Source organism: Corvus brachyrhynchos, unplaced genomic scaffold, assembly GCF_000691975.1.
Source record: "Corvus brachyrhynchos isolate BGI_N302 unplaced genomic scaffold, ASM69197v1 scaffold281, whole genome shotgun sequence".
NCBI classification, from domain to species: Eukaryota; Metazoa; Chordata; class Aves; order Passeriformes; family Corvidae; genus Corvus; species Corvus brachyrhynchos.
In genome coordinates this window covers 5,071,041-5,088,061 of record NW_008236509.1, presented here as the reverse complement: position 1 = coordinate 5,088,061, position 17,021 = coordinate 5,071,041, and the positions used below count along the sequence as shown (strand labels likewise).

The 17,021-nt window shown below is 37.4% G+C and overlaps 1 protein-coding gene across 2 annotated transcripts in view; it reads right to left on the bottom strand.

Moving 5' to 3' along the window:
• Positions 1–17,021, bottom strand: part of LGR4 (leucine rich repeat containing G protein-coupled receptor 4) — a 53,679-nt gene that overhangs the window by 5,646 nt on the left and 31,012 nt on the right. For both annotated transcript variants that reach the window (XM_017726380.1, XM_017726379.1), the window contains 13 exons: positions 9,660–9,875; positions 8,936–9,007; positions 7,452–7,520; positions 6,791–6,862; positions 6,633–6,704; positions 5,895–5,963; positions 5,425–5,496; positions 4,250–4,315; positions 3,547–3,618; positions 2,624–2,695; positions 2,235–2,360; positions 980–1,101; positions 351–425 (listed from right to left, as the gene is read on the bottom strand). In XM_017726380.1, coding sequence (XP_017581869.1) covers positions 351–425; positions 980–1,101; positions 2,235–2,360; positions 2,624–2,695; positions 3,547–3,618; positions 4,250–4,315; positions 5,425–5,496; positions 5,895–5,963; positions 6,633–6,704; positions 6,791–6,862; positions 7,452–7,520; positions 8,936–9,007; positions 9,660–9,875 — 1,175 coding nt within the window. The remainder of the gene's footprint in view (positions 1–350; positions 426–979; positions 1,102–2,234; positions 2,361–2,623; positions 2,696–3,546; positions 3,619–4,249; positions 4,316–5,424; positions 5,497–5,894; positions 5,964–6,632; positions 6,705–6,790; positions 6,863–7,451; positions 7,521–8,935; positions 9,008–9,659; positions 9,876–17,021) is intronic.

Here is a 17,021-nt window from a genome sequence, read left to right as displayed (position 1 = left end):
CATCTCCTTGGCAAAAATAAAGCAGAATTTGGGGGCAGTGCATTAAACACAGCAGACTCCAAATATTAGCATTACAGTCATGATTATTCTGCTTTTGGAAAGAAATTTCTGTATTTTTCCTAGCACAGTTCTCCAGTAAAGTGCTATGTGGCTAAAGCTAAGTCAAATCTTTGTGATTGCTCATCCAAAACAACACTGACATCAAATCAAGTTGTGCCCAAAGCATTGTAGAATTTAATCTTCTGTGTACAGAATGACTACCAGGAATGAAAGATGTAATTCTGCACTCAACTCTTTGCCTAACACCACACATGAAGTTCAGTGTGGCTAAAGCACATTGTAAGATTTACCTGTTGCTGGTGTACAGTGAGTAATAGTCTGTCCCAATTCATCATTTTTCACGTTTCTTGGAGTATCTGCATCAGCTGTAGAAGTGAAAAACATGTCAATTGTAGGAAGAAAAATACGTGAAATGGCAGTGAAGCTGCCTAGGATGAAGTAGCTCACCAACACCTGAGCCTTTTGACAAGTGAAGTTGTTCTGGTTTACCACATAAGGTCAGATGGTCAGTGCAGAAATTGCTGCTCACAAGGCTTTGTAACAAAGCAACATCTTTGATCACTGGGGAAAGATCTATGGAGCCTGAAGCAGACAGTGGAAAGACAAGTCCTGTCTGAATAGACAGGTTGAAACACTGAGAACAGTAAAACCACGACAGAAGCAATACTTGCAGTTTGATTTTTTTTTTAATTACCTTTTTTTCAGACAGGCAAGTCTTACAGTGTGCAACATACCTTTCACATGTTTAGAAGGAACACTGCACTGCTGATTTGTAAGGAATTGCTACGCACTTTCAGAGACTGCTTTTGTATCCCTATAAAGACTTACATTTTTCATTCCCTTATTCAAAGGCAACATACACTGTTATTCTAGTCTGGTACAAAACAATACTACTGGTTGAGTATGATGAAACATTTACCCTTCTCATGGTCCGTCAAGGCACCTTGATCTTGGTGACTGGAATCTTCAGCATTAGAATTTAGATAAGAATCACAACCCCAAAATGCACAGCACTGATAAGCATATGGCACAGAGAGTGACCTGAAATACAGGCAGAACAAGGAAGACCATTAAACTTTGTAACCAAAATTAAGATTACCACCTATTAAAAATACTTAAGTAGCACACTTCAGTGCTAAGCTCAAGTCTTTTTCTCACTGTCACTGATAAAAACTATTTAAAATTGGATCAGGTATAACCATTTCTAATGAACTCTTGCCCTGAGATAAAGGACAGGTGATGTATACAAGTGAGAAGCACAAAGATGATATGATATTTAGCTCTCTACTATACTTTCTACTCCGTATACAAACCAAATTCTGATCAGGGTTTGTGGCATTGCTGTAGAAATTTAACTGAAAACTAATTAAGTAAGCTAATTAAAGAGTAACAGTTTTGTAAGAAAGTTAATTCCCAGATGACCAAAACCTTGTGCTACATCTTTCCTTCTCACTCTTCATTCTGTGATACCAAAATAAGATTTTTATTTTTTGCATGTTTGGCAGAAATGGTACATACTATTATTCTGGCAGAGAAGAAGTACATGTTCACACAGAGTTCTAAAAATCCACATAAACAATGAGGTAATAGCAGACCAGAATCTAATTTTTTTCACTCAAGACTACAATATCAACTATCCTGAATTCTCTATATTTAGGAGGAATATCAGACTGCTTCTTCTTAAAGTGCAGAAAAATCTTTGTAAAATGGAAAACAGTTCATCACTGTCTGACCCATCTCCCACAAACATCAATTACAGGTTTCCATTTGAATGATTATTTTTATTCTTATCATTTGCCTCCAAGAATATATACATAAAGCATGGTGATTATGTAATCAGACACCTGCCTGTCTGCTTCTGTTTTCCACATTGTGAAAGACAGACGTGCTCAGTTCAGTAACAAATGGAAATCCACCCAAAGCAGTACTCTCAAGTTGGATGATATCTTGCCTGAGAAGTGGTGGAGGAAAAATATAAAAGATCCCAAAAAAATTATCTGCAAATGGCTTCTATACCATAACAGTCAGATGCCCTTTATATAGACCAACACTGAGATTATACAGGACTCAGCAAAGGGCCTGATTATTTGTCATGAGTACTACCTACACTGGCTTCATTTATTATCACATTGCTTGGTACTGCAAGCACTCTGTGGTGTTATTTACCAACATACCGGAGCTTTGCAAAGTTCTTTGCTGCCAGGGCTTCTTTCAACTCAGAATTGCCTGTGAGTTTAAGCTGGTTCAGTCCATTCAATCCTTCAACTGGAACTGAAGTGAGCTCATTGAAACTTAGGTCTCTGGAATGTGAATAATTAAGACCATGTTAAAAAGTAAGTCAGAAGATCCTTAACTCTCATATGAGGCTGTGGTCTGGAAATGCCTGTCAGTGCAGCAGGCACTCTAAAGAAGTGTGCCTTGCATATATTCAGCTAGCAAGAGCCTTCCTGATTCACAGATATTAAACAAATTATGAACACATCACTTTTAAGCTAAAAATATTTATTATCTCAACAGTTTAATGACAGAGAGAGGAGGTGACTACACAGAACAGCCTACTTACAGGTTAAGAAGCGCTTCAACAGTGATGAAAGCTCCCTTATGGATCTGATGGATCTGATTTCTACTGAGGTCCCTGCAATGAATGCCACAGGAGATTAATTTGGCAGTTTCACCAAATGTAACAGCCACTGTACTGATAAAAAAAGCTAAGGTGACAAATATATCATGCCTTTACCAGAAAAGAAGAACATATCCCCTCTCTTTCCATTCAGCCAGGTGCAATAGCAGCCAAATTCCTTGGTAAGGCAGCTGTATCCTGCTTCACCTCATTGCCAAAGTAGAATCCATCTCCCATTCCTTTCTGATGCTACCAGCATAACCTGTGCTCACAAGGCAGAGCCTGGCTCTAGCATCACCTATTCCCAGCATGAAGGTGCCAGGATGACCACTTTGGTGACAATTGCATCGGCAGCAGGACATGTTGGCAGAGATAGGGGAAGACAACAAAAGAACAAGTAGAAGAGCATCTGCTTTGTTGCATTTCAAATCCAGCTCCAGCTTCTGCTGGACCGCCATGACTTATTATAACATTCTTCTTAAAATACCTGTCAATTTCTGGATTGGTTTTCTGGGTAATTTAATATAGCTTGAGTTGTAAAGGGAGAGGATAATTTTGTTTACTTATCTGCTCCTCCTGAGGAAAACATATAGGATTTCTCCAACAAATACTATATCATGAAATAATATAGTTACAATGTAAAATACTGGACCACTGAAAAAAATCTCAGTTTTTAGATCTCCTATTTATCAAAGTATCTTTATAGGCTAGAAAAATAAAATGGAGACTAGAAGGAACAGGGCTGAAACTGGCTGCTGGCCTTTTGCAATCAATCAAATTTGTAACACCAAATCCTGACATCAGTTTACATGGGAATCAAAAACATGATCTTGTTTTACTCAGCATGCAGCTATATATGCACTTACAGGACACGAAGGGAGGATAGTCCTTGAAAGGTGTCCTCTGCAATTTCATGAATTTGATTATGCTGTAAGGAACTGCAAAGGGAAGAAGCAGAAACAGAACCTTTATTAGCTGGTTTCAAATGAAGGGATAGCTTGGTGTCTGCTAATATATGGCTTAAGCCTTATCAATGACAAGATTTTACTCATTTCCCCTTGTAGGCAGACTGCCAAGTATTTTGCATCAGCTATGTTAATACAACCATGAAGCACATTCATGGCACGTCTGCCCAATCCCAATTCACAACTCATTTAATTTAGAAGAGACTATTAAATGTCGACTGAATTACCTGCAAGCTAAAACTAACACTTTGGGAATGTTGAAGAGTCATACTGAAATTTAAAACAACTCTACTCCATTCTTCAGGGAGTCTTGAGGCATGTTCTAACCATTCCATTTATGTGCATAGCAATACTACTATGACATGCAGGATTAAGCTATGTCTTTCATTTCTTTTGTGCCACAGGAATAATTAAGCATTAGCTAATTAAGGAAAGCACAAGTGGTTGAATTCTCTGTCCAGCACACTTATCATATGAGATCATATTATCTCTCTTTGTCCTTAATTTTTGAAACTTAGGATCAAACATGAAGAAAAAAAGTCTCTAGAGGTGTAGACTCAGAATACTACAGAGTTTATAAAAATAAACACTTATTTCTACTTACATTTCTTCCAAGGTATGGCAGCCCTTAAAACTTGGGAGGTCCTTTATATTGTTATAAGACAAGTCCCTTCAAAACAGAAAATGGAAGAAGGGTGCTTAGATCAACTCCTTTCTACTTGAAACATCTCATCACTTATAACTATTAAACAGATTGACAGAAAAATCATCCTCTTAGTACCATTCTGCTGAAAAACTAAGGGTAGTTTAGAGAAAATCACAGATGGGATCACAAGTATGAACTCTACATCTCGGTATACACATACCCTAAAAACATACAGTAAAAGGTCCCTGAATTCTGAGAGTTATAATCTAAAAAATTTATTCATAACCTGCTTTTTTACAACAAACTGGGTAAGTTGTATGTAATGCACAAATTTGGTGCCAATTTAGTGTGCTGGTAACTGCTTAAGCAAAGCTAGGAAAGCTCAAAATGTTCTGCAAAACAATACAGCAAAGAAAGACTAGAAACAAGCAAACAATCTTAAAAAATCTCTTATTTGAAAGGTAAATGGCTGTTTGAAAATAAATCCCACCTCATCATTCTTTCTCCCCTGTTTTTCTTCTATCAAACAGAATGTATTTTTTCTCCTCCCTTTTTCAGGATTTGCTTTTATTCCACATTTTCCTGCATGTATCCTTTGCAAACATGGTTTGTCCCTATCCTCCTAACGGTTTCAGTTACCAGGTTGGGGTTTTTTGCATTAATTTTAACACATGCTCACTTGCTTTTTCTGTCTAGCCTTTGTATTGCTATCTTCTTCCTAATTCTCATCTCCATTTCTTTTGGTTCCTGATGCTCCCTCCTCTGTTCCTGAACACAAAAAGTCAAAGCACTATATCTAAACTCTTCTTTAACCTCTGAATGTACATGACTACGGTTGTATTAAGAAAGAATGGTGGCAGAACGAATTTGAAGATTGGTCTCTGCAGCATCACCTTACATATCTCTCATAACAGATGAAAAAAATATAGCATATCCTATAAAGGGGACTTTGTTTAGGAATGTAATGCATTACATCAAATCTGCCAAAAATCTTGATTTGAACAATCTAGATTTCCAACTTTGGTAGAACTACTAGGATTAAAAATTCAAAGCAATACTTTTGCTTTAAATTAGATTTAAGTTTCTTTCCAAACATTCTGATGTATGAAGAGAGACACATAATGTATACTTACAAAGTTCGAAGCGCCTTTTGCTCTTGGCATAAATTAACAGGAATACTGTTTATCTTGGTCCCTGTAAGAGTTCTGTGGGAAAAAAAAACCCAACAAACCCACACATATAAATGGTTGTGTTGTTTATGACAGATGGCATAACAAGGATAGATAAGAGCAGAATGCTATTGGGGTGCTAGATTCACCCACCAAATCTTTTGTTTGTTTTTTTTGGAAGACAATTTTTCTGTTTTTCAGTTCCGGGAGAGGGGGTTAGTATCAATGGCCTTTTCATAGGCTTTTCTCAGGTTCCCCCACTAAAAAAAAAAAACCATTCAGTGGCTCCCAGGTATCCAGTGAGGAAAACTGTATCATTATATTTATTGACAGGAAGAGAACATATATGCAGTTGCTCTCCAGATCCACTAATCATATTTCAATTACTTCACAAGAGGCAAACCCAAGAATTTATTTCTGCAGAAGACACTTACAAGCTCTCCAGATTTATGGTTCCTGTCAAATTAGGAAACCACTGCACCATGCTGGCACCCCGAATGACGCTAAAAAAAATCACCATGAAAATGAGCTGTGAATTATTATGAAATTGAATTGTGACATTCAGTCTTATTATCAGGTAGATAGATATTTACACCAAAGAGACATTCTAACATTCTTACTGCTCTTAAATTTTACACTTGAATAGTGTGTGAAAGATAATCTTTTCACTGCTTCTTATGCTACTCATTTGCTTAATAAATTACTCCTCCATGAGCAAACAATTGGAATTCATCAAACTGAAAAGAGTGCTATCAATACATATACAAAAAGTGTAGTTTCTAGTTCAAAGTCTCACTTCATTCTGCTTATTCATCAGCCCCAGAAGTGGTATCTTTTAAGAGCATACATGCACTAACATGCAAAGCATTCTCACCATGTACATCCCTGCTAAAAAAACACCAACAACATATTGCAGATTGTTTAACTAAGAATCTGAGCATCTGGCCTGGGGTTATGAATCTTATGAAAGGTAATTAAAAAAAAAGTTGTAGAGCATATTTAATAGAGCTTCTTAAGAAACTAGATATTCCCGACAATAATAAAATTTATTAAAACTTACTACAAAAAAACCACTCTAACATAAGAGGGAGTCAGAGAATTTATTTATTTTGAGTTTTAGCCACAATGTTACATACCCATTTATTGTACAGTATTGTCAAGAAGGTACTTACAGGGAATGCAGATCTGACAGATTCTGAAATGCTGAGTTCCCCACGAAAGACAAAGGATTATCATACAAATGTCTGGGAAATGAAAAACACATTTCAGTGGTTGTTCTTAGAGTCACTGTCTGCTAAAGGCTGAAAATAGATGGATGAAAATTACTTACATCGTTCTTAGAAGGGGGTTTCCTGCAAATGCACCATCAGGAATCATGGAAATGTAGTTACTGTGAAATCCCCTAAAGATATTAGCAAAGAAAAACCCAACATTTAAAACTATACTGCCAGCAAATTCAATCAGTAGTCATTTTCTTCACATCTACGCAGTTCCCAATCCTGCCATAACCAGGATTGCAATAGGACTAAGTCAAACTGTAGGAATAACTTCAAAGATATGATTTCGGTCTACTGCACATCAACTAAACTGAAAATATTTCATTTGAAAGAAATTATTTTGACCAAGCATGATGCTGTACTTTCACTTTTCTTACTCATCTCTTAAGGAGGGGACAAGGAAAGTATGTATGATCAATGAGTCCTTAATCTGCTACTGGAGGCCAAAACCATCTCATGATTAAGATCTATGCTAATGATTCTCCTGAATAAATTGCCTGCTTATGTAACTCCAAAATAATTTGCAACACATGCCCTCTCTAGATGATGATTATATTTTGTTTTAAATTATAGCTTCACTTAACATAACTTAGCCTGATTTAGGCTCCTGCATAATGAGACAAGCATTCTTAAATCCAGGATATTTTTTCCCCCTTTTTATTTATGGAAAGGAAGAAAGAAAGCTGGTAAAAAGGGAGAATAAGTAATACTCACAACTCCTTTAGACTAGGAAGTGCTTTTATGGCTTCAGGGAACTCTACCATGTTATTATAATTTAAATCCCTAGAAGAACCAAAGCAAGAATATTATAAAATTTTTAACAGTAGCCATGAATTGTCAAAATAATTTTTGTTTAAGACAGTCCAATGAAAGAGAAACATTCTCAGAACACCTTTAACTAGGCCATAGAATAACTCCAACTTAGATTTAGTCTTCTGATGTTTTACATGCTTTATAACCAGCTAGTAACTTAGGTAAGATATGTAATATTACCCAGAGGATTATTCATATTAAGTCAAACAGTATTTCCTTACAGCAAAGCTCAGTATTTTTCAATACCTCACAGTTTTTCTTCAACAGAATTTACACAGAAATGAACTATGATTTCAAAGATTTTTTTAAAAAGTAGATACAAATGACTACTCTTCATTATCATCTTACTAAGAATACATTTTGTCCAGGTTTTATAAAACAAACAGTAAATAAGCCATTATGTAAAAGCAGGCCTTGCAGCAAAACCAATTATAAATAGTGATTAGAAGCACAGAGAAACCTCATGACACATCGGTGATGGGGATGTGTTGAATTCTCAGTTAACTTGTCACTATTCGAGCAGTTATGCCAGGACCTCTGCAAAAGGGTTTCTTTATAAAGGGCAAAAAATGTTTTCAGAGTCTTACATCAGCTGTATCTATTTACACAGCACCTCATTACTTAATTGAAGTTGTAAGAGGATGACAAGATGAAGTAAGCAGCATTTCTGAATTCACCCAAGCTCCTCATGTTAAGAGGTTGTCACTGACTTGCTCTTGCCCTCCTTCATTAGTTTCACTTATTTAGCATTCTCCAAAGCATTAAAAAAAAAATGCATTCCTGAGGGAGATACTGCTTATTAGACATTCACTGATTGAGCTGAAGGGAAATGGGAAGTGTAACCCAAGCAGCTGAAAGCCATTCCTTGCCAGTGAGGCACTCTGGAGTTTAAGGACAAGGAGCGCTGGAGCAACAGCCCTCTGAGGCCCTCTCGGAAACCTCCTGTTGTCGCACAACAGCTTTGGCAATGTATCCTATCTATGTTTAGCCCTACAGGAAATCTGAGCAACAAGTATTTGTCCCTTATCACTCATGGGGCCACTCAAACACTTGTGATCTATCCACCTGACTCAGCAGAGTGCTACGCAAAGATACACCAGCTAGACCAGGGACAGGAACATTAGAGCCACATCATCCAGCATGACATTTCACCCAGGCTAATATTTACCTGCTTCTCAATGTGGTTAATTAGTTTTTGGTGGAGCAGTGCACTGATACCAGCCTTCAGTTCTGAAACCTGAGCTGGATCAAAGTGTCAGTGGCATGTATTGCACAGTGCACATACGCCTGATTTGCAAAACTTTCTTCATACCAGTATGGCAACCTTGATTAAGCTGAGAATGAGACAAACACTGACTACTAATTATTTTAAGAAACATACTTACAAGGTTTCAAGGTTGTCTAATCCATCAAAACAGTGCTTTCCTATAGATTTTATTTTATTATTATGAAGATGTCTGAAAAGCAAAACCAAAACAAGTGAATGATTTAATATAAGTTAACAAATTAACAGGTATTTCTATGAAATCAAGAGAGTTAAGTAGTGTAGGAAAAAAACCCATTGTATGGGGTGGATTACACAGAAGAATATCTTTCACATCCAGACGGAGTATTTCACCCTCATATGGAAACATAATAGATTGCCTGCAGTCAAGACAACTTATTTTAAATCTTTAATCACTATTCAGAAATGGGATAAAAATATTATGTAAACACAGAAATCAAACTAATTTTTGACACTATTCCTTGGAGATTTTTAAGACTACAAAGAAACAGGTTTCAGATAAAACAAAGAAATTTTTCTTCATTTAGTATCTCTGAAAGCTTTCTCTGACAACCATTGTTTTGAAATATTCATTATATAAGGAGATGTCAGAAATCAAATCTCACTACCCATAGCCCATGTGATTTTTTTTTTAGGAGAAAGTCTTCAGCAAACCTTCAGTGGGTTCTCTAATATACCTGGTATCACGTCATGTTGGCAGTAGAGGCTGTTACTAGTCAACTGAGCTAAAACATAGCAAAAAAACCATTTTCCATGCCACCCTAGATTAATCAAAACTGTTACTGAGGAGAAAAGCAAAGTGACTTATGAAATACAATACTCACAGAACAACAAGACTTGAAAGGTTTGTAAATGCATAGTCAGGAATGTGTGTTATTTTGTTGAGAGCCAGCGTTAAGGCTTGCAGAGAGGGAAGATTGCTGAGCGGATAGATGGGAACTTCCGTCAAACTGTTGTCATCCAACCAAAGGTGACGCAGCTGCACAAGACCCTCAAAACTGTCTTCTGGTATGGCAGTAATATGGTTAGCATCTAAACGCCTATATTAAAACAGAAAGAATTAATGTAACAAACTCACAAACTACAGATCAGCAAAAATACCAGTTGAAGTCCTACTACTTGTGAACACTTTTTTTTAAGCTTATATATCTTTCACCGAAATAATTCAATACTGCAAAGTTTGAAGTTTTATTGAAAGATTCATGAAAACTCTTTCAAGGCAAATGAAGAGCTCTTAAAATAAAGTTCCATAATAAACTTTTCAAATACTTTTAATAAAATATTTTAACAAATTGATATACTTATAATCACCTAACCAAAATGAATTCATAACTCTGTAAGGCATCTCCCAACAAAACCCCTAGCTTCTAACACTGCAACAAGTCTTTAAAACAGCAGCTTGACAGCATATCTAAGATTGCAGAGGCATTTACTCATTTGAACAGATTATCCCTACATCTACCTTGTTGATAGCATCGTATACTGTTGTATGCTTTGTTTTGTGGTACTGCTATACAGTAACTAAGCAACTACTTTGGAGAATAAGATTATTAAAAACTGTTTGTGAACAAAGTAACAAAGTCAGAGTTATGAATTATCCCAACAAATAAAACATCTCAACTAAAACTGATTGCTCTCTTGCACCTGATCTTTTCTAACATTCTCCACAACGAAATGCAAAATAGCATGTCAGCACTGGATTTGCCATCATACTTCTTCCCTAAATGAATACCAATTGCAAAATTAGATATAGTAACTGTCCTGGTTCCAGCCATGACAGGGTTAATTTTTGCAGTAACCAAGATGGGACAAGGGGACATATCTAGGTTATTCAATATCCCGGGAAGAAGCAAAACATCCATAAAGCAGTAATAGTCCAGGAAATTAAAAAAATGGACTTTAATGGGTCTGAGAAGACATAGGGCAGAGAGCAATGGGCAATATTTGACTGTTCTCTGACCTAAGGCTGTCTTCTCTAGGCCAACATACAGCTGAACCATGGTGACTTCACTGCAAACACAAAAGAAAGCACCTTGCACAACTGATTTGAAATTACTCCTGTACCAGCCATGGTGCACGGTGCTGCTGCCATGCAGGGAGAGACAGGATACATATACCCTCCTCCATTAACATGGATGCTCATTAAGATACAAATCAGCACAGCTCTGGAATTATGTTAGCACTCCCTGTTTTCTAAAGCCATGATCAGATATGCTCTTGAAAGTCCAGCTGGGTTAGTTTCAGAAGTAATATCCTCCAGCCATTCATCTTGTTCTTCTCTGGGCAGGCAGTGTGGACCAAGTGACTTTGCTGCATTTGTCCCCAGTCACAACAGATCTGGATCCCAACACTTAAAGGACATGCAGAATTCCAAGGGAGAAGACAACCCTGACCAAAAATTAATGGAGAAGACAAGCCTGATCACAAATTTAACAGGCTTAATCTTTTTCCTTAAAACAGAGGTTTGCTGTTGTGATGCATGTGGTTTGCATACTTCAAATTATTATGAAAAAAGTCATCGGTTGAGTTTCCATGTAATAAAAAGTCCAAAAATACATCAAATTAAGCAACAAATATACTATTACAAGTGGGAACTTACAAAATTGTCTGCAGCCAAAGTTCTCTCCTAAGATGATTGAGGTGTCATTACATCAAAGAGGTAATTCCTATGGTTCATATACTGGCATCCCCTTATCATTTGCCCATGGTCTGACAGGTGTGTATGATACTCTATTTGAATGCTCTTAGGCTGCACTGAGACTAGAACATTTCAGAGAAACTAAAGTCTGATGATAATAAAGGAGGAAAACAAAGAGGCAGGGGGGAGAGAGGAAGAAAGCCTGAGGCTCTGCTTCAGAAAAAAAAGCAACTAGAAATTACCTTTCTTCTCTCCTAAATTTACACAGCTCCCTGAAGATCAAAGAATTATTTCCCAATGCAATAAACATATCTGAGTCTTCTAATTTCTCCCTTCCCCTCCCACCCTCTTTTTTTCTGAGGATTTTTTGGGGGGGAAGGGGTTGGTTTGGGTTTTTTAAACAGAAGCAGCATACTCAAGAGACAGGCCTCAATCATTGTGCCTACTCACCTAGTCTATTTGTACTTCCACTGGCGCCTTGCTAAATTCCATTTATTCTAGGAGACTTTTGGAAAACACAAGCACACAAAAATGATGCATGTCCCGCTCCTCCTCTCCCATACTTAAAGAAGGAGGTGAACATAGGAAGGATGGATGCACACAATGAGGGAGTTGAACTCAGCCAGGGAGAACAAAGATGGTCATGGAGATGATGTCAGACCCTGAATTTTTAGTTTGCTTTGTCAAGACCTCTGTCTCCCAGAACGGGTGGATCGAGTACCCAAGTAACCGTACTTTAAACTGATGACTGTCCACAGCCATCCAATCTGCTGTGTTCATTTTCTCCAGTCCACAGCAGGAAAGATGAGGGGGGAAAGAACAACACCACCCACCACTGACATTGAGCAAGAGGTTTGGAAAGTGAAAGAGATATTTTTAAGTTATTTGGCCATTTTTGCCTCATGCACAGTTTTTTGTGTTCTTTCATTTCTCCCAAGAGCTTAAATATACCATGGTTATTTTTTTTTCCTCTTTCAAACAGTTCAAGCTTATACACATGATACTGAATGCACAAAACACAACTGAAACACTCCTATTTAGTGTGAAATGCACATAAAAAAGCACTTAGTGAAACAACTGAAAAGCAAACCTAAAATACTTGACAACCTTCACAAAATATTAACGATTAAGGACAACAACTTTTCTTTAAGGTAGATAAGGGAATATTCCCTAGCTCCAATAACTAACAAAGAACAAGCAATATTCTTTGCTTGGACTGGACTTTGTACAAAGACTGTGTTTTTCCATTATATTTTTAAAGATAAGAGTATATTCTTCAAATTAGAGCTTGCAGCATGTACCTTAATCTTTCAGAAGCTACTCCAATTCCAGCTTTCTTATAAGCACTGGCTTGTGAGAGACCTTTACATTTTAGTCTATAAATTAAGAGCTCACTTGTTGAGCTGTCATCTTCACTTCTATTACTTCTCAGGTTCCTTCCTCACACAAGCACCAACTCCAGAAGAAGAAAAGAGCAGGAGGATGATAGAAACCTAAACATTCAGCAGCTCTTACATCAGTATTAGATATATTTTTAAAACAGGAACATAGCAAGATCTGCAGACAATTGACTTTGCTTTAAGGAAACCAGAACTAAAAAGAACGCCTACCTCAGTTCAAATGAATAGAAGTTCCAAGTCTAACACACACATATAAATGAAATTTTACGTACAAATGTACACACACACTACTCAGGGTAACTGCCCTACAGCCTGCATCCCCAACAGGTAACATCTGAGAGACCTCCAGGACCAGCCTCCCAGCCTCACTAGCTCTCATCTGTGACCACAGGCAGTCTTCCAGGCTTCAGCGACTGGGAAATTTTAACAGCCTTGTACTAATAGCCTAATTAACAGCCTTGTACAGCAGGAGTTTACTGCCGATGTTAATAAAAGGCAAATCACTCCCAGCCCTTGTGTTAAACCACTTCTGCTCAATGGCAATCATTAAAGAACTTTGCTCTTTAAAGTGCTCCTTCAAAAACCACAAAGAAATCACTCCAATAACAGTGGAGTAGATTTTTACGTCTTGAAGTTGAGTACCGATAAGCCTGCTACCATGGAAATCCTGCTACAATGGGAGGCAATAACCCATGTTAACAGAGGTACTTTAAAACACTCTGAGAGTTTGCTCACTGTACCAAGCAGTGGCTCTCTGTGCATTATATGTTGAGAACATCAATATAAGGATTTGCTTTATTCAAAGACAAATTTACAGCAGCCCTCAGAAACTAATGATACATGCCAAAGCTATTTCAATCACCAGTACTGATGTGCCAGCACATCTGTTTCTTCCATCTAAATGTTCAAGATGGTACCAGTCAGAGGTCACAGTTTGCTGCAAATTACCCACAGAGGATTCAGCTAATTTTGCCTACAAGCTGTTTAACTTTCATCATTGCATTTAAATTTTTGATCATTCAATTTCTAAATAATTCCCTGATTTTATTTAAACTTAGCAATTCCTTAAGCAAGCCCAGACAGTTTAAAAAAATTTAAAAAAAGCTACAATAGTCCCAGAAATTCCTGAAGTTCACAAGAAACCATACCTCACTTTCAAGAAAACCAGAACAGTTTCTAAAGGTAAAGATGGCATAGAAAAATACAACTCTTGTCATTCAGCAAGTATGTGAAGTATACAAAGCAGTATAAATTTTTCAGCACAATCAGATATGCCCAGAAGAGCTCTTATACATTCTTAACTCTAAATATTCATGGAAGAAAAACATATCCAGTGTATTTAAGTCTGTGTTGGTTTTGCAGGTTAAAGAGAAAATACATCAATTTCTTCCATTCCCATTCTGATTAATCCCATATTTTAACAGAGACTAAATTTGAGGGCTAATCCCCTTTAACCCCTTAACAACAGCAAAGCAAGAAACTAGAAAATCTCTGAAGACAAGCCATTAAAAGTTGCTTAGCTAAAAAGACACCTGCCATGGTTAGGGGTGCATACTACATATAAAACCATTTAAAGCTTCTTAACTTCATCTAGTCATTGCTGTTGATGAACACCTTCCACAGCCTCCCAGACGCTATTGTCCCTACAGTATTGTCCAAACTCTATAATGCAGAATAACAAAATTATCAACAGGAGCCCTAAGGCACTCTTCAAGAAGAAAATAGCAGAAATAGAACAGAACTGTATTTTTTTATAGGAGATTGTGTTTGCGTTGTTCTCTCCAAATTCAGGGATCTTCCCTTCTGACACATTTTGCATTTATGGTTTACGTTACTGAAACTGTCACCAACATGAACTATGGCTTAAAACTGGGCAGTTTCATTACCAGCAGAATGTTTCTAGATTTGATTTTTTTAAAAAAATACAGATATTAACTTGATCTGTATAAGGAATCCTTCCTAAAATACAAAAAAGCTAGAAATGCAAGACTGTAGCTGATACGTGCTACAGCACATATTTTAAATGTGTTCTGACTGAAATATGCCTCTATTCTCTGTCCTCATGCTTTTACCATACATTTTTACCCTGCAAAGCATGAGTCTGCTCTCATTACTTTCAGTTCTACATTAGGACCGTAGTCTTTCCTGCCTGGGCCAAGATGATTCCCACTCCCAGAAAATATTATCCCATCCCAGTTCAGCACATTCATGCCTCCTGCCTTATCCTGCCTCAAGCCTGCTCCAGCCTCCTAAGATAGGAAAGCAGATCGAAAAACCGGTTATGATCCTGCTGTGAGCAGACTGGGCTGTTCAGGGAGCCAGAACTGCCACCAGCTACTGCAGAAAATGACTGCTGAAGACACCCCTGCAGCTCAGGTGAACACCCACACAAGAAAGTCAGGAGCTATCACAGCTGAGTATCACACTGTCATGATCCCAAATCCCACAATTTGGTAATCTGGCAGAACAGCTAAAATGCAGTGCTTTGAACTGTTGCTGCAGAATGCTCTAATATTCCCTGCATGTGGACATGTGTGCACATGTGCTGGGACAGTAGAACTACAATTATAATAAATCACACGCAATACATTAGCAGATATTGACAGGCTTTCAAAAGACTCCTGGATTTGATGGCAAGTGCACAGTGGCAATTAGGTTTTTGGGTTTTTAATTCAAGAGGAATAAAGTTTTCCTTTGTAAAGCAGCTGGAAGTCTTTGTGTAAATAGTGTAATTCCAATATTTGTCATACACTGGGGATTGTACTAGACTATTCTGTGCTATGACTTAAAATTCCTACATAGCTGGATTTCTGTGGTAAATCAGAGCAACCTTAAAAATTGCTGTAGTTTACAGACCCATTTTACAAATCCCCAGATTCTGAGTCAAAGCTCAGAATAAACAGTGTTACCAAAATAAGTCATCACAGTCAAATACACCAAAGCATTTAAAGGAGTGACTTTCCTTAATGGCTTCCCAGTTGCTCCCAGGGAGCAGCTTCGCACACGTTGCTCAGCAGCACACTGCTGTGCTACTCTGCCTCTGGTTCTCTGTATGACCCTTGGATTGCCCATAAACCTCACCATTTCCAGATCTAAAATACAAAGTACACCACTTCGTGGCCTTGTAATAACGAAAACATGTTATCGATGCTTTGCATTAGTTGAAATGCATCAGGACTATTGTTTACATTTGTGAAGCTCTTTGTCAGGTTTTTCTGCTACCAAATGAGGCGGGCACAAGCTGAACAAACAGTGGCTTCTCCCTTGGTAGAGCCATCCCACAGTCCCACCTATCACAGCATCTTGCAATGTGAGCATACATCCTGCCAGATAAACTTTTCTGGGGTGCTACATAGCAAGCTTCCACTCAGCAAAACTCCTTAATTTTACTAAATTTCACCTCCATATAAAGAACCCTATTATAACTCTCTTTTGGAGGCCAGAGCTGGGAAAAACATTCTATGCAAACAGAAAATAAAGAGTTGTCATTTAGTATTCTGAACCAGGCTGGCTACGCACCAGCTGTAATATAAACACTACAGATCATGAAGCTCCTATAACCATCTTCTTTATTTCCACTGAGGTATGTTTACTGAGCTTGTTAATACATACCACATTGTGGCAACTGTCTTCCTATGGAGCACATTAAGAAAAAAAAAGCAGTTGTAAAGGAGTTTCAAATGAAATTATTATCAATATACTATAAAGTCTTATGAGGAAGTAATTTGTGCCTTCACCAAGAAAAAATCCCTCTAAACCATACTTCAGAGCAAACTGGGAAACTGCCAAAAGAGGGTCAGTTCAGTAATGTTTAAACTTGCAGGTTTGGGTTGGAGATTATATAAAAGAGTAGAAGCAGGTTTTCTAACATATATTCTGCAATGAGTAATTTGTTTTAAAAGAAGCTCACAGCAACTTGGGAGTTTTGAATCCACACAAATTTCTTAGGGAGGGGAATAAATCACTCTTTATGGTTTTTTAATACAATAAAGCAGGATGCTGATACTTATGTTTCCATGTTGAGACACAAAATTCAGAGGACCCCTCTTATATTCCTTTGCCAAAAGGTGCTATCTGCATTACTAGGGGACATGCATAATCAGTGTAATTATGCATGAGTAATGCTAACAAAGTTTTCCTTAAATTCA